Source organism: Paroedura picta, chromosome 18 (assembly GCF_049243985.1).
Source record: "Paroedura picta isolate Pp20150507F chromosome 18, Ppicta_v3.0, whole genome shotgun sequence".
Classification (NCBI taxonomy): Eukaryota; Metazoa; Chordata; class Lepidosauria; order Squamata; family Gekkonidae; genus Paroedura; species Paroedura picta.
In genome coordinates this window covers 17,236,781-17,260,226 of record NC_135386.1, presented here as the reverse complement: position 1 = coordinate 17,260,226, position 23,446 = coordinate 17,236,781, and the positions used below count along the sequence as shown (strand labels likewise).

The window sequence follows — 23,446 nt, the reverse complement described above, 5'->3', positions numbered from 1 at the left end:
CTCCCGAACGGTGTGTGAATTCATTGGTGAGGAGGAGTCGCAGATTCACTCCTTCTTTCGTAGCGTTACACGAAAACTTAGGAAAGCCGCCAGCTAGGGTCTGTGCATACTCTGACAGGGCAGCTGCCATGGCCCAGGCCTTCTGGTGGGGCCCGGGGCCTTAACAACATAGATTCAATTTAATCTAAACACCACCAAACAGGGATGATCAGGTGCAACAGAGAAATAAGATTTTGGGTCAAATAAAATATTTACTATTCGACAGCGGTAGCACACAGCACCCTCTGCTGGCTAATTATTACATTAACATCCTACTTTCTGGACAGGTGGGTACCTGTGCAGAGACGGCCTGTACATTTCCCAAGCCACCCCCCTCCAAGAGATTTATGGGTCCGAAGGGTGTCATTACGCCATAAGTGAGGGGCTGGAGCTCACTGGCAGAGCTTCTACTTATCCCATAATAGGTTACATATTATGGGTCCATACACGGAGGGGGGGGGGTGTGATTCTCACTTCCTGTTTATCTTGGCCATGCCCCAACCTGTGAGCGTTTCAGGGGGAATTTAGGGCTGCTTGGGGGAGGTGGGGGTGTTCAACGTTTTTCTTCAGGAACTGTAACAATGCTTCGGGGAAAGGTATGTATAAAAATAATTTATTCCTTAGTAATACAGTAAGGGTGCGACTGCGACATCCGTAAGTTTGCAGTTCTGCGCTCGTAATTGCGACGAAACGTACCCTGCTCTTCGTCGAGACAGGACTGGGGTTGCTAACAAACCCATCTTGAACGGCTGAAATAAAACAGCCTGTTTCCAAGCACCAAAGAATTCAGCACTCAGGGTTCTCTGGCAGCCTGAACTCCACCAGGAGGCCCAGAGTCCTTGTGCACATCCACCGTGCTCCTTCCACCCCCCCCCCCCATTAGAGTGCTCTGGATGGCTACGCAGTGAGTCAACAGTGCTGTGCTTCAGGTGCAGACCCCAGAGGGAAGACCCCAGCACCCTGTCTTGCCAGAGTCAATCGGCATCTAGGTCCTCCGGTCAGTGCTGCCTGTTGTGTGCATGAAGCCCTGCTCCTTCGGGACTCTTTTTCGCCACGGGTGGCTTGAGGGTTTGGAACTTGCACTCCCCGGGAAGCGCCCTCGGATCCTGCTGAAACCACTGGTGCAGGTAGCCGTTGTAAAAGTCGGACGCCGTCAGCTTCTTCTTCAGGATGAGGGCTCGGACGCCAACCCAGCCTTCCTGGAAGGGGAAACGGGGCACAGGTGGTAGCTTTGGAGAGCACCTCCAGCCATCTCACAAGCCTGCTGCCCAGGAGAGGAACCTAGCAGAGTTCATGCCTCTGCTGCTTGCAAGTGTGCCTTAAGCCCGGCTTCCCCAGCCCAGGTTTGCAGCGAGAGAGATGCCGGAGGAAAACTTAGAAACATGTAGCTGTAAGCCATTACTGTGGGCCCTTTCCTCTGCTGCCCACAGGAACTGCTCCCTGCCCTCCTCCGAGGGACAGCCTATCAGATACTTAAGGAGAGCCATTCTGTCCTTTTCAACCTCCTCTTCTCCAGGCTGAACAGTCCCAAGTCCCTCGGCCTTTCCCCACAGGGCTCGGCCCCCAGGCCCTGGATCATCCTCAGCGCTCTCCTCGTTACAGACAGCAGAAACAGCTAATATTTGTAACTAAGCAAGCTCAGTTCCAGTCATTTCCCTAATCACTCTGAGTCAAAACGGGAACAGTGAAGGCAAAAAGGAAACCGACCCCACACCTACCTTGCAGTGAACCATCAATGTCTGCGACTGCTTATGGAACACCACTGATCCGGGGCTTGGTCCAGCTTCAGTTGCCAGATGACCTGAGTGCAAAAGATACGGATTCTACATGTTTTTCGGTAACAGGAAAACCTCTTCTCACCCTTATGCTCTGCTGTTATCAGATTGTTGTAGCTGTACAAAGCCTGTAGTTTGGTGAGGGTTCCTATGGGGAGGGGGGCACTGCCCAGGGAATTATTTGCTTTGCTTTGTACCCTGCACCCCAGTTCTATCGATGCTTCGAGCATGGCAGCCAGCAAACCCAGGAGGGCATTGCATTTTAATTAAATTTTAAATGAAATTTATTTTGCTGGGTCTTAGGCAGGTCATGACGGGAACACAATTAAAAAGAGCTGTTTTTTTTTTACCCTGCTTTTTACCACCCAAAGGAGTCTCAAAGTGGCTTACAATCGCCTCCCCTTTCTCCCCACAACAGACCCCCTGAGAGGGAGGTGGGGATGAGAGCGCTCTGGGAGAACTGGGACTGGCTCAAGGACACCCAGCTGGCTGTATGTGGAGGAGGTGTGGGGAATCGAACCTGGTTCTCCAGATTAGAAGCTGCTGCTCTTAACCACGACACCATGCTGGCTCTTAAGCCTACTGTTCCCTCAGTATACCGGTTTGATCCCTTGTGGATCCTTCTAGAAGTCTCCGACATGTCAAATGCTTGTTTCCCGGTTGTGCCAAAAGACAGCAGGGACCAACTCAGAAGAAATCTTCTTGGAAGCCTCAAGGGCAAGTCAATGACAAACAGCCCTTTCATTTTATATAAAGCTCCACAAAAATTAAAAACCAGATGGGCGACATTTTATGCTTGGAAATATTAAGAGATGAACAGATACCAGGAAGACCAGGGTCCACGTCCACTAAATCTACCAACTTGGTCACGGTGCCCATCCACAGGGTCTGCAAAGGGATCTGAAAAAGAGGCATGCAAAGTTGCCCATCCATTGAGGTTTATAATGTTGACTTTGTCTAGCAGCCCCTCTCCAGGAGCGGTAGCAGAAGTCTTCTGCATCTCCTGCCACCTGATAATTCTACTGGACATGCTGGGGATTGAACCTGGGACCTTCTGCTTGCCAAGCAGAAGCTCTACCACTCAGCCACACCTGCTCCCCCACAACACAGTGAGGGATAGGTTATCAAGGGAACTTAAGTTCAGTCTCATATCAGCTACACCAGCCTTTTAAAACCTTTTGAAATATTTTCCAGGCTTCGGGGCACCCCGGAAGAGGCTCCTTCAGAGAAGGGAGCGTAGAAGGAAGCTGAGGGAGCCAGCCAAGCGACCAGCCAATCATTTACTGTTTTCACTGTGGAGAAAGAGACGAGGCCTGTAGATGGGGTTCTCAAAGCAAGAGACAAGAAGCGGTAGGATGCGGCTTACGACAGGCCTTTCCCTTTCTCTCCCTGCAACAGGCACAGAAATGCCAGAGAGGGAGGCTAGCAATTCCTGCGTGGATCTGCCAACTGGCCTTACCATTGCTCCCAAGGCCCGATGCATCCGCAAGACTTGCTCAGAGGTTTGCTCTTCCCACTGGACGTAGCTCATCGAAGCGCTGACTTTAGGAGCTTTCAAAATAAAAGCGAGACACATCAGACCATCCCGGTGCGGAGCTTGCATCTCTACCAGGATCCACTCGCTTGGTTTTAAATTGAGCCTATCCCTCCAAACGAACGGGCTATCAGTGTTCATTTGCTGCAAAATAGCAAAATGGAGGGATTCTTTCACCCCCCCCTCCTCTTCCCCATGCACAGGCCCTAAAGGGATTCCAGTAGGGCCATGGCTTAGGTCGTTGTGTATTTCCTGCATTCTGCAGGGGGTTGGCCCTGGAGGTCCCAACTCTATAATTCTATGACTTGAGTCTGGAGAAGCCGCATCAAAATTAACCAGTGCGATCATATGAAAACTGGAAATCCACCAAGATAGGCAGCCGTGTTAGTCTGCAGCAGCAGCAAAGAATCCAGTAGCACCTTCAAGGCTAGCAAAATTTGTGACAGGGGAGGAGCTTTCGTGAGTCGCTGCTGAAGAAGTGAGCAGTGTTTTCATGAGATCTCCTTCCCTGCCACAAATTTTGCTAGTCTTTCAGGTGCTACTGGACTCTTGCTCTTTTCTACTGCTTAAAAATCCACCAGTTCTATATAATGTTACGCATGAAACATACCAAGTGTCACTCCTTCCTTTGGCTGTTCTTTCTTGTTTCTTAAGCACTCTGGTAAATCCTGAAGGACCGAAATGAGCTGTGAGAGGGAAAAAGCCCCCCCCCCCAGATATATATTACTTTCTATGAAGAAGCTTAATGTACCATAATAGCCCCCACCCTGTTTAAATCATTTGATCAACCGGAAACTAAGTGCCCAGGGCTTCCAGCTCTTGGCTCATGGACGTGGGAGTACCCTGGAGTCTTCTCCCAGCAAAAAATTCTGGAGACACTGTAGGGCAGGTGTAGTCAACCTGTGGTCCTCCATATGTTCATGGACTACAATTCCCATAAGCCCCTGCCAGCAATCGCTGGCAGGGGCTCATGGGAACTGTAGTCCATGAACATCTGGAGGACCACAGGTTGACTACCCCTGCTGTAGGGGGGAAAAGAGAACCCCAACTCACCATGTTTGCACCCAGTTTAGATAACAGCAACTCCAGTTCTTTTACTGAGCAGCCGGCTGGGACAGCAACGGTTTCTTGTTTGATAATGGGGCCTACGTCAAACCTTGGAATAAAACACACAAGTAAGGAACTTTTCCATTTATTCAGGATCAAGATAGAGCTGCAAACGGATTGTGAACTTTTAGGTCCGCAAGTGTTACTCTCCCCATGACAAAAAACAAACACACTGCAACGCTCTCACAGCAATACTGAAGAAAAAAGTACTTTTTTTTTCATTTTCAGTATTTCTACAGGAATAACATTCTTGATCAATGGGCCATGCACACCGATCCAACCCAAATTTGCATCTACTGGCTCACCCACCTTCATCCTCCTGGGCCTACTGAGAAAAAAGTCATGACCCATCCCCAACCCACAATTACAGTACCACAAGTTTGAGAGTCATGAAAAGACAAAACTGTCTCACGACTGTAGACGCATCTGTGAATGCTGTCAGTTTTTAACAACACAGTCAGCAAACTACAAAGCAATTTGAAACACCAGGAGAAAAAACTGACAGCGAGATGTTCTGTACTTTGGGATGAAAGAACTGTTATACCTTTTAGGCCTAATCTGCATAATCGTCACTCCGGTAATAGTATCGCCATGGAGCACCGTGTGGATTATTGGTGCGGGGCCACGCCACCGTGGGAGGCAGCTGGGATGGACGTTCAGCACACCACTGAATCAGAACATTTGGGAATTAAAATAGGACCAGTAATGCTGTTACATACACAAATGGGTATTAGCCATCTGAGGGATTACTTTTGAAAAATCTTAATATTCTGTATAAATGCAGAAACTAAGTGTTTGAAATAAAAATTAAGACTATGGATTCCACACACCCTGCAAAACAAAAACAGTAGGAAGTGACAGAAAAGGATAGAGGATGAATGAAGAAACATGAGACAAGGCCAGAAGTAATTTAGGGTCCATGTGCCTTTAAAACAACTGTTAAAGACACCCAGTTTTCTCCATTGTGTTCAATTCATTTATTTAATTCAAACCTTGGCTGTTTCCCAGATATGTATCCTACTCCACCATTTTACACTTAGCGTAACAGGCAATAAAACATAGGTTTCAGGCTTATGAAATCAAGATGTTTATCCATGACATGTTTCCTAGCTGGGGGGGTGGGGTGGTAGACACACCTGAATAAATCTGCAGTGTAAATCTCGGTGTATGTGTGATTTCATTGCCCACCTGTACTGATAGAATTGGGCTTGATTAGACAACACCTTTCCGACCATCTCCCCAACAGCTTCAGAGCAGGGCTGGCAACAGCATCCCTGGAGATGAGGCAACTGCCAGAGCCCGGACTTCTGGCAGGGCCTGCTGCCACCTCTTAGGTACAGAATGCTGTATATTTTCCCCCATCAATATAATAAGCTACTACAGATATAGTGGTTCTCAGGGTCCCAGCCTTACTATGGGAATCTCAGGATGAGGTCCTCACTCAGCAGACGCCCAAAGGATGCTACCACGCCGACGTCAAAGTGCTCACAAGGCCCTGTATCCGGCCAGAGGTGGACGGGGACCTGAAACTGCTCTGCACAGTGTTTGACAGCATGGCCCTTCGGCAGCTCAGACGGTAAGGTCACCACCTCCAGGCGATCGACAAGGGCACCTGGCCCCGGCTCCCTGCAACAGGAGATAAAAAGAACTTGAAGAACCTTCCTAGTTGGCATCACTCCAACCCACACAGCCCGTGCCTCTCCAATTCCCTTCTGCCCACCTACTCATTCGCGCTTTCGGCTTAACCTACTCTGCAGGGCTGTTGGGTGTCGCAGGTTCCCACTACAACGATGTGTCCCCTGGAGTACAATTGCAATGGCAGGCTTCCAGGTGAAACCTGGAGGTTGGCCACCCTGGCTGATGCCACCAAGGCAATAACAGGGAAAGCCAAAATGGCTTTCCCTGTCATTGCCTTGGTGGCATCAGCCAGGGTGGCCAACCTCCAGGTGCCACCTGGACCCCCTCCAGGCCCAGCCCAGCCCCACGCTGACCTCTGACCCCACTTCCGGCCCCGCCCCCACCCAGGGACCCACCGGGCCGCCCGGAGCGCTCGGAGGGCCTCGGCCGCGAAGCTGTCGGTGCCGAAGAAGAGGACCCTCCAGGGGGGCTTCTCCCGCCCCCGGGACCCCCCGCCCGCCGCCGCCGTCCCCAGGCCCCGCCCGCGGCCCCACCCGCCCCGCCAGGCCCGCCAGAGCCGGCCCCTCATCCGCCCCGCCGACGGCCGCCCGCGCCGCTTCCGGGAACCAGCCGCGTCGCCGCCGCCGTGACGCAAACTCCGCGCGACCCCTTGTGGGCGGGGCGGCCGCGAAGCTTTGTCAGTTTCGCCGCGGGGCCTTCTGGGAGGGCGGCGAGGCGGTTGCCAAGGGGCCGTGGCAACGGGAGGGCGGCTGTGTCCATGGCAACCGGAGGCATCCCCCGGGGAAGGATTCCTTGGCTCCGAGGAAGCGTCACCGGTGGAATCGCGGCCTGCTGGGGGACCTGAAAAACTTATTAATATTCAGTTTATGGAAGCCTCTGCGTCCCGCCTTATTCAGAACGGTTTCCAAATAAGCACAAACAATGCATTAAAAATTAGAATTAAAAAGAGGTTTTATTGTGCACTTAGAAACAAAAAACAGAAACCAAACAAAAAGCCAAAAGGGATATAAAGTATTCCAACACAATTCAGTTGAACCAACAGCAGCAGCAGCAGTGGCAAAAATGCTCATCATTAGCCCTGAACATGTTACTTATTTTTTATTTGTCTGAGTTTGTTCTTTTCCTGGCTCCTCATCTCAGATTCTGAGTTCTGCCAGGACCAAGTGAGATCCCAGGCAGGATCAAGCCTGCACTGTAATTGACCAAGGCACGGCTGGATCCCGGCTGCCAGATCTAGTCAGTATAATGTGAAACTGACCACTGGTTAGGATCTCTTTTCTTTCTGTGCAAAGATGCTTCTCTTCTTAATGAAGCTATTTTATTCTTTTGAGCAACCTGGTTCTCTGCATGCCACACAGATGTTCTTGCACTCTCTCCGCCCAGTCACACAGAAATGACTGGAAGGGACATTGCACTGTCCCATGTATTTCTAACTGGCTGCTCAAGCTGGCAGAGAAACCTGGCACGGTGCATGAAATCACATTTCTAAACTGAAATTTATGACCCGTCATAGAAACCCAGTGGGCACCTTCAAGGCTATAGCAACTACTAAAAGGATTAGTTTTATTGTTATTTAAACAAAGAGGGAAAAACCTCTTAACTTGATTTTAAAGTGGGGGAAAAGAGAGCCCACGGTTATTCTGTAACCAGGCAGCTGAGGTGAAAGACCCTGAAGAGACAAGATAAGACTCACAAGGACAGATAAGCAAGACGAAATATGCCAAGTCCAGATATGCCAAGTCCGTTTCCCCCTAGGAATGTCAAGAACTGAACTGGACACTCGGGGACCTTTCTAGCTGCAGTCTTGCTTCTTAATACCCCAAGAGTGGGAACACCACAGAACAAAGACTTCCTGCATGACCACTGGAAGCTTTCTACTGAGTCAGACCCTTGGCCCATGAAGACTGATATTGCCTCTCCTGACTGGCAGCTGCTCACCAGGATCTCAGAGAGAGAGAGAGAGAGGGAGGGAGAGAGAGAGAGAGAGAGATATTACTATGTCTTTTTAACTAGAGATGTCGGGGATTGAATCTGGGACCTCTGGCATAGGGTTTCCAGCTGATGATTTGGAAATAACTGGAGATGTTGTGGGTGGAGCCAGAGCTGGGTGGGATTTGTGAGAAGCAGAGCCTTCCACAGCAGAGTCTTCCTTGGTATTCTCCCATCCGAGTTCTGATTCTGCTTCACTTCCAAAATCCAACAGGGTCAGGCTGTAGCATGCTGTCAGCCTGTAAATTCCTCTGACTGTACATCCATTGTTCTGCAGGATTTATCTTACACTTCTCTTTAGACGGTTCCTTGTTTGACATTGCAGGGGGCCCGCAGCTTATAAACCACAGATTGTTCCTTCACGAACGACAAGGCATGAAACAAACGCACCCCGCAGCAAAAGGCAGCTCTTATCAGCGGTGACAAAGAGGCCGTGCAGCCGTCTTCCTAGACCCAAGTTCACAGGGTGGTTTCATTTTGTGGCCTTAGGAAAAGTCCTTTTCTCATTGCCCGGAGAAGAAGGGGATTTCACGTCACTGGGGACGCCCAAGTCAATGAATGACAAAGCCCGAGAATTGTGACTTCAGAAGAGTTCGCTCACCTTTGGCCTCGTGCGCCAGGTGAGGGTTGGGGTGGGCAGGGAGGGCTGTGGTTTTGGCACTGCCTCTGACATGCTGACCCGGGACTGAATGGCAAATCATCTGAGCCACAGCAAAAGTTACGACTTTGGGGAATGTACTCTCGGCGCTGACCGGTGCATCAAACAGACTTTGTGAACAGCTCCGAGGGAGACCTTCTTTGGACAGCTGTGTTGCGATAAAAACATCGGCCCTTCCTCCGGACACGACCAGCTGTTTTTTCGGGTAAGCTCTCCATCAGATGTTTGCGCAGGGGAGGGAAAGATAATATATTCGAGCGTGGAAATGTTTTGAGGGTGGCTTCTGAAAGGAAAGGCACTTAGACCTAAAACTGGATTTTGGTTCTCAGTATTAGATTGCAGGAGGGAACGGTGGGGAGAGCTGTGCATTCTGCCCATGCTCAGAGGCATTTCACTCCCCACTTCCTTGGCTTTTTTGAGTCACTGAAAAGAGGCTCTGGGGAGAATCCCTGGCACAAAGAAAGCCCTTCAAGAAACACAAGTGATGTGTAGTAAATAAACTGGGGGGTCCTGGATTCGAGTCCAGACAAAGAGGTTACCGTGGTGGTCCAACTACTTTGCCTCTTGCAACCTAAGCTACTTTGTAGGGTGCTCATGAGGAGCACTGATGAGAATTTTCAAAAGGGCATGCAACAAATCCAGCTGCTACAGTCCATTGGAAGGTGATGTTCCCTTTTCCAGATGTGGTATCCAGACATTACCAGGAAGTTCCCAATCATGCTTTGATCCTCCTGAAGCATGTGGGGCCACATCTGCACTTTCCACGGACATACAGCTGCTGTGCACCCAAGGCGAGCCCTGGGGTTTTCAGAGTTTCCCTGGGCCACACAGAAGAGGAAAGGAGCGAGCATCGGAGGAGGGCCCGTTCTTAGGGCTTCTGTTATGCGCCAAACATGCACGCCACGGTTATTGTGGCTGGCAGCGTTCCAGAAACCCATTCTGAAAGGCGTACTCATGCGCAATTGCAAATCGCCTCCTTCCAGATTGCGCCTCGGACTGCCTGGGCGGGCAGCCACGCATCGTGAACTTTGAGTTGTGAAAACACCAAAGGCAGAGGGGAAAGTGATTCAGGAGGTGGCTGACCGAGAGGCCGCATGTTTGACACCACGGACAGCGGGCCTCTCCTGGGACATGGGGCGTGGTGTTCCTCCCTCAAGGCCGGCCTCTTTCCCACCCGTGACTGATGCGCTGGTATAGATCTGCCTGGGAGGAAGGATGGAATAGACCCCCCCATGCCAGAAAAACAACCACAACCTTGCATTGTAGGGAGTCCCAACATGGCTTCCAAACCCCTTCCTCCTCCCTCTCCCCATCACAGAAACCCTGTGAGGTAGGTGGGGTTGAGAGAGCCCTGTGAGAACAGCCGAAGGTCACCCAGATGGCTGCATGTGGAGGAATGGGGAATCAAACTGGGGTTGCGAATTCTCGATTGGGAAATGCCTGGGAATTTTGTGGGTGAAGCCGGGAGTGGATGGGATGTAGAGCAGGGAGAGACCTCAGGGACGCATAATGCTGTTGAGTCTGCCCTTGCAAACAGTAGATTCCTCCGGGGGAACTAATCTCTGTCACCTGGAGATGAGCTGTCATTCCAAGGTTCCACTTGGAAGCCGGCATCCCTAAATCAAACCTGGCTCTCCAGATTAGAGGGTGCCTTTCTTTAACCAGTACACAGTTACTTGATTTATAGGTCCCCTTTCTCGTTGGAACTCTAGGCAGCTGCCATCTGTGTTGCCCCCCAATCCGACCATGGATGGAGACCTGCGTGGGCTTCCGGCAGTGGTCCTGCCCAGCCCCGGGCCTTATGGGACCCCAGTGGGGAGCTCTCATCCCGAAATGGACCTCTTGACTCCAGAGAAGCTGCAGGAGCTGATTTGGTTCTTCCGCACCGAGGACTGTAAGTTTTCCCGCCACTCAGCTTGGCAGGACAGAAGTTGTATTTTGCTCCCCGGTCTGGGGAAATTAGCAGTCGGAAACCATTTCAGAATGCCGAAGGGTGGTTCAGGAGGGGGACATCACACCTCGCTCCCGTGGTGTATCACTTTGTGCCAGTGTCCCTTCTGGGCCATGCCGGAGTCTAAGGAGGGCAGGTCCTCCCCCGGCCACTGAGAGGGGGAGGGTCACCAATCCAGGTTGGGAACCCCCTGGTGGTTTGGGGGTGAGGCCTGGGAAGGACCGGAACCTCCAATGGGGGGCAATGACATATGGCCCACCTACAACACATCCATGTTCTCCGGGGATGTGATCTCGGTAGCCTGGAGAGGAGCTGAAATTCTGGTCCCACCTGGAGGCTAGCATCCCTAGGTGCAAAATGCTACAGACTCCACCTTCCAAAGTGGCCATTTTTGCCCAGAGATTGGTTGCAATAGCAGGAGCTTGCCAGCTTCCTCCTGGAGGTTGGCTACCACAGGGCCACACTTTCACGTGACCCTTTCTGAGGCAGAATCATGCAGAAAAATTCTCCTCTGGCACAGCTGGCCCTCTTTTCCGGGAAATCCAAAAACTAGCAACTCTGGACAAGAGTGGGGGAGAGGAAGGGGTACCGTGGGCTGTCCGCTCACCTGTGCTTCCTCCTTCTAGCTTCCTCCTGGAATTACAGCATCCTCGCTCTCTCCCTCGCGGTTCTCCTGCTAGGAATTGTCCTGCTGGCCCTCAACATCATGGCAAACAGGTAAGAGAGAATCATAGGAGCCGATGGCCGCCCTGGAGGGTCTTTCCGGCAAGGAGACGTTTGGCCAGAGGTTCCGACATACCAGAATAGGCACGCTCTTGTGGGAAGAGTTTCAATACGCAGAGAGGGCGGAGCACCAGGCCGCTTAAAGACTAGAATAGTTTTTATTGCTAAGGGAAGCAACAAAGTATAGAAAGAGCAGACGAGAGACCAAGCTGACCGCTGGCTGTATATCCACTGTATATCCAGGGTGTATCCACTTTTCCCGATTTCCCTTTAAGCGCTACAACGAATCGCTTTTTGCGGGACTGTCTCACGAGTGTGGCAGATTGTGTGCGACATTTTGCGGAACTGCAAATTAGTAGCGTTTACAATTTGCAAGCCTTCTGCTACATTAAAGTTGTGCGGAATGGCCCCATGAATTGGCCCAGACATGAGGTATTCCCTGGTGTGGCCAGTGTTTTTCCATGCTCATTTCTCCAGCCTCAGAATTAACATGAGGCTAACGTGTTTATTCATTGTTCACTGAAAACATTTATCAGCTGCCTTTCTCCCTCTGGGGCCTTCAAGGCAGCTTATGACGTACATATAAAATACATAAAAACATTAAAACCAGCATTGAAATTACAAATAAATTATAAATAACACTGCCGTCAACTGACTCCTAAAAATCAGAAGTCAGGGGGCTAGGTTGTTTCAGAATCGTGGGGCTCCCACCGATAAGGCCCTGCTGCACGCACCACTCGGATGAATTTCTTTGGGGAATGGGACAGTCAGGAGGGCCTCTCCCCACAAGCTTAATTTCCAGGCGGGACTGTATGGGAGGAGACAGTCCTTAAAAGACTCTAGTCCCAAGCCACATTATTCCGTTCCTTTATTCTTTCCTCTTAGGAACCGGAAGGACACGCTTCTGCACAGTGAAGAGTACAAAGACGCCCAGACCAACGGGACGGAAATGAAGCAAGGGTTCTTGACCCTGCAGGAAGAACCTGCCCCAGAGAGTTTGCTCCTGAAAGGCCAAACCGCAGGAGAGGTGACAGTCCAGTGGAAGGACGGGAACATCACGACTCTATACGCAGGCGCGTCCGAAGAGGATGCATAAAAACTAACGCGATTTTACTCTGGACAGAGGGAAACTCGCTCAGGGTTCCAGAAAACGGTCTGCGTTTTTTTGACAAAGGTCACCCAGCAGAACAAAGGTCATAGCCAGGAGCGAAAGCTGGAGGGGAAGGGTTGGGATTTGGGTTTTGAGTTCGAGGTGAGGGGCCTTACAGGTCTCTCTCATGTTACACGTTGTGCCGGCTCTGAATTCATTGCTGCCATTCCAACATGGTGTGCGTTGGTCGTTTATTTTGGTCCTTTGTTTGTTGCTCTCCTGCCTCGTTCTCCAATGGGGACCCAAAGTGACTTACCTTTGTCTCCTCTCCTGTTTTACTAAATTGTCGGCCCAGGGTTGGTTCCAGCAGAGGGCATCTGGGGATGGTGCCAGATCAGTTCTGGCATGAACCTGTACTGAGTTCTAGTGCAATTTTGCTTGGCATGATTCAGTGATAGAGATGCCAGCCTCCAGGTGGGACCTGGGGATCCCCTGGAATTACAGCTCCTCTCCAGACTGTAGAGATCAGTTATCCTGGAAAAAAGGGCTGCTTGGGAGGGGGGACTCTGTGGAATTGCACCCCACTGAGGACCTCCCCAAGCTGAGCCCCCAAATCTCAAGCTATTTCCCCACCCAAACCCAGCAACCGTACTGACAGCTGCCTGATTTTTCTCTAAATCAGGAAAGGAAAACAGATCTGGTGCCAGCAAGCAAAACAAAGGGGCAGATCCCACGCTTGGCTTTCCCAAATTTCCCTTTATTAACATATTTTCCACAATAGTTGGCAGGCACAGCGAGGCTATATCTAAAGGTCGTTAAAAAAAAAACACACGCAGGGAGCGTAGCTGGAGAGAGAAAGGAAAGCATTTACTCTTTGCCCGCTGACTCAGAAGAAGGGGGGGGGGATTAATTTTGCTTTCTCTTGTGAAAGTGCAGCCCTGCTTTTCTTAACTGTCTATAACCCCGCAAATAATCTGAGAACAAAATAAACTCCGAAACAGCATCAAAAGGAGGGAAAGAAAGTCCCCCTGATAAAGGCCATGTGCTCTTTGTCCTTTCTGAGTGGGCAGAAGACTCATCTTAGACACAACCTTTGACTTCAGGGACACCCCCTAACACCAACCGAGTCCAATTCTGGGGAGAAGCTTCTGTGTGCATGCAGGCACGCTTCTGCAGATCGATTCAGGTGGGTCTCCATGTCATCTGAAGCAGCAGGGTGAAGTTGGAGTCCAGGGGTCCCTTGAAGACCCACCAAGTTTAATTCTGGGGGATCGGCTTTTGTGCACATGCATCTGAGGACTCACACAAAAGCGTAGACCCAGAATACAACTTCGCTGGTCTTCAAGGGACTCCTGGACTCCGACTTTGCCCAGCTGCTTCAGGCCAACATGGTGACCCGTCTGAATCAATCTGAAAACGTGTGCCTGCTCATGGAAGCTCACACCTTGGCTGGTCATAGAGATGCCCCGGACTCCAATTTTGATCTGCTGCTCCAGACCCACACGGCGCCCCACCTGAATGCTTGGACACAACCTTACATGACTCCAGTCCTGCAAGGCATCCTGGGAGTTGTGGTTGGTTGGTTGGGGGGTGCTGAGACTGGGGCTTCCCACAGACAGCCCCCCTTATGATTTCAGTGAAGTCTGTAAAGTAGGAAAGGTCTCCCTGCTCCACCCTGGGGGTCCCTTCTAAGTGCAAGGGGCAGGCTGACAACTGGCACTGAGGACTCCTTGCAGCTGCCAACCTCCTGGAGGGGCCTGGAGATGCCCAGGAATTGCCACAGATCTCGAGACAAGATCAAAACCCGGGGAAGGATTCTTTGGCAGGATATCTCTCGTGGTCCCTTCCCCTCCCCAGATTTCACCCCCAAAATCTCCAGGTATATCCCCCCCCCCCAGGGTTGGCAGCCCTAGAGCTTCTGCCAGGCTCCCAGTGTCATTTGATGGCATGGCTTTGGGAGCAAAAGAAGAAATACGCAACAGCCGTAGTGCACTGTTCTTCCACCAGGAGGCACTGTCCCCCTTCCACTCGTCCGACAGCTCCAGAGCACAGGTGGTCCGACAAGCTCTCACCTTGTTTGTTGTGGCCGCATAAAACTAAAAGCAAGGAGCATCACACTTTGGTTTCGCTGGCGTGTGCCATGCATCCATGAGCTGTCCATCCTGCTGTCCAGGTTTGCATGTGATCTCACATTTATCCCAAATAACAGATGCAGTTGTAGAAAACTTACCAGCTAGGCCGTGTGAAACAGTCAGGGTCGAATCCATGATTTGGAGACAAAGCAAGGACGCAGGATGTGCACAAAGAGGGCGACCGCTCACTCTGCCTCTGGCGTTTCAGGGGAGGGGCCGTAGCCCTGGGGGTGTGCAAACATCCAAGTTCAGCCACTGGGGTGACCTGGCATCTACCTAATCTTACGCACAGAATAAGGAGCAATCCCCAGCTGGCTGCCAGCAATGATTATGCCAGAGCATGGTCCCCCAACTCTTTCCAACCTGTGGGGATCTTAAAATTCTGACAGCAGCTACAAAATGGCCACCACAACATGGCTGCCGAAGGAGGAGGAGCCAGCCACAAAATGGCTCCCACAGCTTACCCCCAATCACACAATAACATGGCTGCCTGAGGAATGTTTTTAAAAATCTGCACAACCCATCAAATCTCCCACAGCCCAGAGCCCCACCGAGCGTTGCCAGCTCTGGCTTGGTAAGGTGCATAGAAAGCATTGGCTTGACCCAGAGGGTCTCTGAGGCCCTTTCATTCATGGTTTGACCACTGTCTGGTCCGCTGTTTCTCCCAGAGTGCTTGGCTGCCGCATAACCTGCAGAGCATTGGTCTTCAAAATGGCGGCCAAATTGTCCCCAGAGTTCCTTTGGTGGGGAGGGGGTCATTTCTTTTTTGGTCCATAGCTCCGCCATGCTAGTCCTCGTCAAAATATCTTAAAGCCCTTCAGCAACGTCAACGTCGGGGCTTTCCTCTTGCTCTGAGCCCGCGAGGATTTCACCGTGACCAGTTTGGCTTGGGCCACGGAAGGGATTTCCTTGTAGTTGACGGTGGACAGCGTGTTGAAGGTGCAACCAGCCAAGCCGTGCTTGGAGGCCACGGCGGCTGGCGGGAGGAGGTGGAGGGGGGGCTTCTCCTCCATGATGAACAGGGGTCGGATGGCCACGTGCCGCTCCATCTCCCGCCTCACCTCCCGAACGGCCTCGTGGAAGACGTGCTGCACGGACTCGAAATCCAGGCAGGCCGAGACCTCGTAGAACAAGCAGCCGTGTTTGGTGGCCAGAGAGGCCCCCTCGGCCTTGGTGACCTGCCTGGGAAGGGTAGCCAGAAATGTTGGTTTCACCACATTGCCACCGCCATAAATAAACATCTCTCGTCAACGGGAGGCCAGCCTCCTCCTCACCTGTACTGCTCCATGTCCAGCTTGTTTCCCACGAGGAGAACAGGCGATTCGTGCGGGGTGCTCTTCGAGTGGAGCGTGAGGATTTCCAGGTACTGCTGGCAGACCTCAAAGCTCTTCTGGTTGTTGATGCTGTAGACTACCAGGAAGGCGTGGGCCCAGTTCAGGTAGCGTTCGCAGTTAACTGGAGCGTCCTAGCAGAGAAATGCAGCATCAGACATCCTGGCAGGTGGAGTCCAAGGAAAATTGTCCACTCTGTGCAAAGTACACTCGACCCCTCCTGGAACTGAACTTTCGGGGGCCAAATTAAAACCAAGACCCAGGGTGAAAGTAAAATAAACAAAAAAATAGATTTTCGTACTCAGCTAAAAATTCCCCCTGTGTTTCGCCTACAAGCTTCTTCTGGTAAATCTGTCCTATAGGACACAAGTACAAACTGAATTCTCATAATCTCAGAGCAAAGGTTCTTTGGTTTAAATCATGAAAATAAATAGGACATCGCTTTAAAAATCAAATTGCCATTGGTACAGATTCCCCTGAAGACGCCTGTTGTCAAAAGTGCGTGCAAAAGAGGGCTGGCTGAATGGAATAATCCAAACTAGAAAATTTCCACCCATTGGCTGGTACACAAATGGAATCTTTTTGGTTATAATTCTTCCAATTTATTTTGTAGAAATTGCCTTCATATCTATGATGTGCAAACATACACCCTCCGCCTTGTCTATTGTTTCAACACACACACACACCAGTTTTGTGTTTGGCAGTGCATGAAGAGGCCCTTGTGCCCAGGAATGCTGATAGGGTGCCCCAGACCAGGGAACTGCTATGCAAGGTTAGCAAATTCTGCTCCGCCGGGTGCAGGCTGAGTTTGGCTTTGCTTCCCAGGTCCGTGACTCGGCTTTTCCGAGCGTGATTAAAAAGGGCTCCCATCTCAGCTTTCGGAGAGACCCTGCTTTGTTTACAGGGCAGGGGCCATCTGAACGAGCTCTGAGATATTTCGGTGCGGCAAGAAGAAAAGCTACACCCATCGCAAGGCTGCCAGCGCTAGGCGGGGAAATTCCAGGAGATATGGGGGTCGAGTCAAGGGGTGGGGGTTGTGAAGGGGAGGGACCCAGGCTATATGGTCCCCCCCCCCCCGCCCAAAGAAGCCACTTTCTCCAGGGGAATTCAGTTTAGTGGACCCAGGGCCTTTGCTCAGAATCCCAGAGAGAAAGGGAGGCAGAGAGCATCAGGGGGAGACAGGGAAGGTGGGAGAAAAGCCCAAGCCCCACCTTGAGGCTGGGGGCCGTCCCTGGTGCTCGGTGCTCCATACCTGGTCAGCCGTATCCATCACCTTCAGCAGCACCGGCTGTTGGTCAACCACCTCCTCCGAAGCGTAAGTGTCCTCTGAAAGACAGAACGGATAAACATTGGCCAGTCCGTCAAGGAAGGAAGGAAGGAAGGAAGGAAGGTTCGTACCGCAGAGGGAGACTATAGTGAGTCAGGCTAGGCTAGGACACCAAACATCTGGTCTCTGCTGCTCTCAGGGAAATTCCCTTCCTTCCGGCTTTGACACCTCCTCTCCACTTTCTGCCAGATTTCTGGCACCATGAGGGAAGGACCCAGATCCCTGCCCACCCTGCCCAGGTAGACCAGATCTGAATCCCATCTCTGCTCCGTCTCGTCTGAAACGGAGTTCTTTGCCCCTTACATTTAATTCCCTTCTTTCTCAGAAGTAACATACATTCCTGGCTAGTGAAATTTGGTGCCTTGTCTGTGACCAGCACCACTGGAAGTCCGTGATGAGCAAAAGCCCCTCAAAATACAATGAATTTACAATTCACAAAACATAATAAACAAACAAACAAAGTTTGTCACAGGTCGCAGCTGTGCTATATTCTCTGCAACTCCACGTCCTCCCTGCAGAGTCCTGCAAACCCTCTGCTTCGGGGAGAAATCTCCCTGCCTCGCTGCGTTTGAAAGAGCGCCCTCCCTGCAAGAACGCCCCCTCCCCCTTCAAGCCCCTTGCTCCTTTTTGACTGAGAGCCACGGGGAGATATGCAAGCGGCTGGAGAACTGGCCTGGACTTTCCACCCCCACCCAGTCCCGGGAAAGGAAAACAACAGTGACCTTCAAACCAGGGGTGGGGGGGGGGGAAAGAATCTTTCTCGGCCCAATTAAAAGTGCCTCCTTGCCCTTTCCTCGCCACTAAATTAATATCGAGTGATTCATGCAGGGAGATATTTTTCAGAGTCATGTTTTCGCAGGGCCTCGGGAGCTCCGGAAGAGCTCAATCCCCCTCCCTCTCCTGCCGAACAAAAGTCACCCTTCGGCTTCTTCGGAGAGAGGAGATTTGGGAACGGGACCCTTTTCGGGATTCAGCCCTCTGGTGCCGTTTGGGAGTGGTGGTTTACGCTGCGACGAGAGCCCAGCGTGTCTTCCGACTTTCTCCCCTCCTGTTTTACCCTCACGCCAGCCTTGTGAGGTCGGTTAGGCTGAGAGTGAGCGGCAGGCCCAAGGACGCCCCGCAAGCCTCCATGGCACGGCGGAGATTCGAACCTGGAGCCTAGTCCGCTCTAATCACGACGCCACACTGGCTCTCTGAGTATTGCAGAGGATTCTGCTCTGGGGCAGAAGCCAATCCATGTGGGGGGCTAGCCCTGCATATAGTTCTGGGTGAACTGAACTGAAAACACTCCCTATGAACTGTCGAGGTTTTATGTTTGAGCAGAGGACCAGCGGTGGGGCAATCTGGCAGAAATGGTTCATCCTAGAAGCACACCAGGGGTCCATGCGCTCTGCAGTGCTGTATGGTTAGGGGGTCTTCACACTGTGATTGCTTTACGATGCTTAGGGCTAATCCTGCGTTGAGCAAGGGTTGGACTAGATGGCCTGTATGGCCCCTTCCAACTCTATGATTCTGTGATTCTATGATTGTTAGGGGGTCTTCATACTATTGTTAAACTGGCTCTGGTGCTACGGACCCCATGGATCCCGAAACCGGGGCTGGCCTGGAGACTCTGAGGGGACTCCACTCCCACGGAGGGACTTAATTCCCACCTACGCCCCACGTCCAAAGAACTGCCCATCAACGGTGGATCACAGCCGGCAATGGAAAAGAACACACAATATTGATCTTAGCACACCAAAAGAAAGAAAATTGAACCCTGAGAAACTTCAGTGATAGACTCCCCGTGCAGGTCAGCCTGGGAAGGCAATCCCATTCTAATATATATATATTAAATCACCACAAATCGGGTCTGCTGAAAAAGCAGGAGGAGAGCAGGGAAAACACTTGAACGCAATGGGCTGCCAACGGCATCTGGTTGGTCCTCTGTTAAAACAGAACAAGCAATCCCAGCTTTAAAAGCGAGTTGCCATGTAAGAACAGGCATAAAACTTGGCAACTCGAACCAGCTTTGGGCGGGCGGGAAAGCTTCGTTTGCTGAGCATCACTTATGCTAATGGGCAGCTGGGGCTCTGCCACGTAGGGAGGGAGACGGCAGAACAAATAAAGTGTTGGGAGATCTCTGAAGTCCCTGCAGCCTTTCTGTGCAACGAGTGTTTTTTCCATCTCTGCTTCCCCTGGTATGTGGGGCCCTGAAATCCAGAGGCCTGTCTCTGTCTGCAGCAAATCCGCATCGTGGCCTGGCAACTCACAATCTCCTGGGCAAATTCAGGCCGACAAGCCCCTCTCTCCAAAAGGGAGATGTGAAGTTTCCCAGCGTGCTTTGGAGATCAGAGAACAGGAGCCTCGTTTTCTGCTATGTTCTTTCTAAACGCTCTTAGGGCTGATGCGAGAGACCTGTGCCGTGGGAGGGTCATGACGCAGAGGCAGGCTACGGCAGACCAGCTCCTAACAGCCCTGCCTGCTATTTGGATGGGAGACCTCCAAGGATTTGGGTGGCAGTTCCTCCAAGGAACACTAGGGGTGATGACTCAGAGGCAGGGAAGGGCCAACCACTTCCAGACACGCCTTGCCTGGCTGCTGGACGATCCTTGCGTCCCCTGACTATGCGACACACTCCAGACAAGAAATAATCTCTGCCTTTGAGAATTCTGTGGTCCTTTTCGCACCTTCCCTGTAAGCACGACGGGGAGTCAGAAAAATGTGTAGATTGATGCTCTCGATATATGCAAGCCCCAGGTGGTCCAAACAGGGGGGACGCACGGCACACAAACACGAGAACCCTGATGCTGTACTACATGCGGTAGCTCTCTAGGTTCAAGCCCCAATAAAGACACAAGGCCAGAAAAAATAAAGGAGGAAGAAAATAACTCAGGGATTCCCACAAGTGTAAACAAAACACTTACCCAGGTTAGGGTCATATTCACTTATGAATCTCTTGGTCAGAAATTTCACTGTCAGAGCTGTTAAGAAGCAAGAAAAATGCGCTATTTAATGCACGCAAGTGGCATTGTCGAAGCGGAAAGATGTGTGTATGTGTGTGGGGGGGTGAATCCAGATTAAACTTCCCAACCTGCTTTCTGTCAGTGGCACAAAACTTCCTTGCTCCCCATCACCACTACACCCCATTGATCTCCAAAAAATGCTGCTTCTGGTAGGGAATGGTATGAAGAGCTAATTCCGTTGTTTTTTTAAAGGAAACTGACATAGGTAGCTCTAGGAATTGCCTGGAACTCCATGGTAAAACTACAGAGATCCCAGAGATTCCTAGAGCAACATATGCCAGTTCTGATTTTTTTTAAACTAAAGGTTATGTGGAACTGTGTGTGATGTTGCAAGGTTCAAGGGGGTGGCAGGTGACAGTGCATGAGTGATTGGGATGTGAGTGTCCTGCATAGTGCAGGGAGTTGGACTAGATGACCCAGGAGGTCCCTTCCAACTCCGTTATTCTATGATTCCAAGATTTTATTTAAAATTCTCTCCCGTCTCCACTCAGAAACGTGATGAGCCACTGGAAAGGAGGGCCCGGGATCCCCAAGTTCTTCTTCAGAGCTGCAGGAGAAGCACTGGGGCTCCTCACCGCTTCCCCCTCCCTCTAACCTGATTTCCCGGATCCCCGGCATCCTAAGATGGCCACGTTGCACTCGGGGAGCAGGCTGTGGAGGTGGCGCTCCGCAGCGCAGGGGTTGGTCCGTGGCTTGCCAAACACGGAAGACATCCTCTGGGCGTGAGAACCTGATCAAAGAAGGAACGTTCATGCATTTTGATTAACTCGTGGCACACGTCCAGCGGAAGGGCCCGGGGACAAACCCTGAAAAGATCAGCACGAAAAAATACCCCACAATCGACCAGTTCCCTCGAGAAAACGGCTGGTTGGGAGGGTGGGCTCCACGCCGTTACACCCCCCTGAGGACTGTGCCTGCCCCAGACTGAGCCTTCCCCAGATTGCACCCTGAAATTTCCAGGAATTTTCCAATGCCAAATTGGGAACCCTGCACACACCTCCCAGAAGGGGTAAGGAGGCTGAATCAAAACAGAGGGGAAAGTTAATGAACTTTGACTTGATTTACTTTAGCCCAGAAGCACCCTAAAGACCAACCAAGTTCAATTTGGGTATAAACTTTCATGTGCACGCACATTTCTTCAGATGCAGCGTGCATGGATGTGAAGGCACGTCCCCAGAATAAAACTTGTTTGATTTGCAAGAAGCCACAGGACTCTAATGTTGTTCTGCTGCTTCAAACCGACACGGAAACCCATCTGGATCTCTGGTTGCTGGGCGTTTGAAACAGAGCATGGAAGAACAAACAGAGAAGCTCCCTTCCGTCTAATGTGGAGTCCCGGTGAGCGCAGGGCCCTGGACGAGTGCCCAGAGAGGACGAGAATTATGCACCTGCATTAGGCAGGTGGGTTTCCATGGGATCAGCTCTCTTCAAAGCCCTCTTGCCCATCTCTGAGCCCATCCCCCCCCCCAAATCCTTCTATGGGCCAGCTTATGCCCCATGCCACCTCCTCATTCCATTTTGGAAAATTGGCCAAGCGACACGTACTCACCTGGGTTTCTGTGCGTGTCAGACGACGAAGAAGAGGTTGTCGCTTAGGTCCACAAATCCATGGCTTAGAGGGCCTTTGGGGGCTCTCCGGCCGGGCCCACGGAGCAGGGCAGGCCACCCGGTGCCCCCACCCGCCAGCAGAAGGGAGCGAGCAGCAGAGGCGCCCAGATCCGAGAGGCTGGGAAGGGAGGGGGCAGGCGTCTGGCTCCCGAGGTCCGCCTCGAATGAATGAGGCCGAGGCAAGGAGGAAGCTCCGGCCAGCTGCATCCCAGCCAAACTCCTTGTAAGGAAGGCAGTTGCCTCCCTTGGCCTCGGAGAGAGAGAGACACACACAGTTTCCCATCAGCAGAGGGCAAGAGGAGAGGCGGAGGCCGGGAGGAAAAGGGCTCCGGAGGGGAGGGGGGCTGCAGGCAGGGTTGCCAACCTCCTGCCAGGGGCTGGGGACTGCCCAGAATGACAACTGAGCTCCAGGCTGCTCTGAGACCAGTGGCTCAAGACTGGTGGACTCTAACCTGGCTTTGATTGCCCACCCCTCCTCCCCATAGCCCAGCTGGCTGACCTTGGGTCAGTCCCAGTTCTCTTAGAGCTGTTCTCGCAGGGCTCTCTCCGCCCCACCCTCCCTCTCCCTGTTGTGGGGAGAGGAAGGGAAAGGGCTTTGCAAGCCCCTTTGAGACTTTCTCAAGGCATGAAAAGCGGCGTATAAAGAACAGCTCTTCTTCTATGGCATCATATACACGGCTGGAGCTTTCGCATCACTTACCGCTTGACCCTTTAAAGTGGAGATGCCGGGGATTGAACCTGGGACCTTCTGCATGCCAAGCAGGGGCTCTCCCATGCAGACCCTTATCTCAAAAAGCTCTTTCCGACTGAGTCAGGGCCTTGGTCTGTTGACGCCCCTTTTCATTGGCGTTTCACGCACAGCCCCATCCTCCTTGAGCATCCATCCGATTCTAGGCTTGCAGCAGAGAATCCATCGACAGGCCGTTCCTTTGGAACCGTGCAAGCTTTGCACCGACGTGGACTGTTGTTTTCGCAAAGCGAGCATCATTTGCTTGGACGGGCCGGCCAGGGTTGGCACGGCCGCTCCCCCTAATTGCCCTCGTCTCCGAGACAGAAATGACTGTGCAGAACGTGGCAGGGTAAATGCTTGAGTGAGGTGAAGCCGAGCAATCGCTTCATCAGGCCAGCTTGCATTCCTTCGCTCCAGCGGGCCTGTTTGCTTTTCTATTCCTGGACGTGGCGCGGGGCTCCTGGCTTGGGTTTCGCGGAAGGGCCGTTGGTTCGGGAGCAAGACTGTGGGTGGAAGGTCCCGGGTTCCCTCTTGGCCATTTCCAGTTTTAAAGGATTCTGGGTAATGTGGGAGAGGAAAGACCTTTGTTTGCCCCCAAAATTGTGGACAGCACCATCCGGTCAGCATGATACCCCGACCCCCAGGGTCTGAGTAGTCTGCAGAGGAGTTGCAATTGCTGTGGACTCCAGTGAAGTCCCCGGAAAGCAGGCAAAACTTCAGACCTTGGGCAAAAGACTCTGAAGTTCATTTTCCCAGGGGAGTCACTGGGTAATACTTGAGATGCTTTAAGCACAGAATACAGTAGTCAA

At 51.8% G+C, this 23,446-nt stretch overlaps 3 protein-coding genes across 5 annotated transcripts; 1 reads left to right on the top strand and 2 right to left on the bottom strand.

The window, feature by feature from the left end:
* Positions 1-636: 636 nt before the first annotated feature.
* On the bottom strand, positions 637-6,661 carry MTFMT (mitochondrial methionyl-tRNA formyltransferase). Its single transcript, XM_077318298.1, has 9 exons — positions 6,489-6,661; positions 5,869-6,081; positions 5,000-5,122; positions 4,402-4,504; positions 3,959-4,034; positions 3,274-3,365; positions 2,639-2,714; positions 1,758-1,840; positions 637-1,238 (listed from the first exon to the last, which is right to left on the bottom strand). The coding sequence occupies exons 1-9, from the start codon at positions 6,659-6,661 to the stop codon at positions 1,038-1,040; spliced, it is 1,140 nt and encodes a 379-aa protein (XP_077174413.1). The 3' UTR covers positions 637-1,037.
* A 2,036-nt stretch (positions 6,662-8,697) lies between these two features.
* On the top strand, positions 8,698-12,736 carry SLC51B (SLC51 subunit beta). 2 transcript variants are annotated; one of them, XM_077318304.1, is made up of 4 exons: positions 8,698-8,945; positions 10,453-10,634; positions 11,318-11,408; positions 12,300-12,736. In XM_077318304.1, exons 2-4 carry the CDS (start codon positions 10,487-10,489, stop codon positions 12,508-12,510), a joined length of 450 nt encoding a protein of 149 aa, XP_077174419.1. In that variant the 5' UTR covers positions 8,698-8,945; positions 10,453-10,486; the 3' UTR covers positions 12,511-12,736. The 2 variants fall into 2 exon arrangements, with proteins under 2 accessions (XP_077174419.1, XP_077174418.1); XM_077318303.1 differs by lacking the exon at positions 8,698-8,945 and adding an exon at positions 9,931-10,070.
* A 504-nt stretch (positions 12,737-13,240) lies between these two features.
* Positions 13,241-23,411, bottom strand: RASL12 (RAS like family 12). Of its 2 annotated transcripts, none has more exons than XM_077318302.1 (6): positions 22,608-23,411; positions 20,895-21,029; positions 20,201-20,257; positions 17,220-17,293; positions 15,911-16,101; positions 13,241-15,818 (listed from the first exon to the last, which is right to left on the bottom strand). In XM_077318302.1, exons 2-6 carry the CDS (start codon positions 21,010-21,012, stop codon positions 15,434-15,436), a joined length of 825 nt encoding a protein of 274 aa, XP_077174417.1. In that variant the 5' UTR covers positions 21,013-21,029; positions 22,608-23,411; the 3' UTR covers positions 13,241-15,433. The 2 variants fall into 2 exon arrangements, with proteins under 2 accessions (XP_077174417.1, XP_077174416.1); XM_077318301.1 differs by lacking the exon at positions 22,608-23,411 and adding an exon at positions 21,849-22,594.
* Positions 23,412-23,446: the final 35 nt, after the last annotated feature.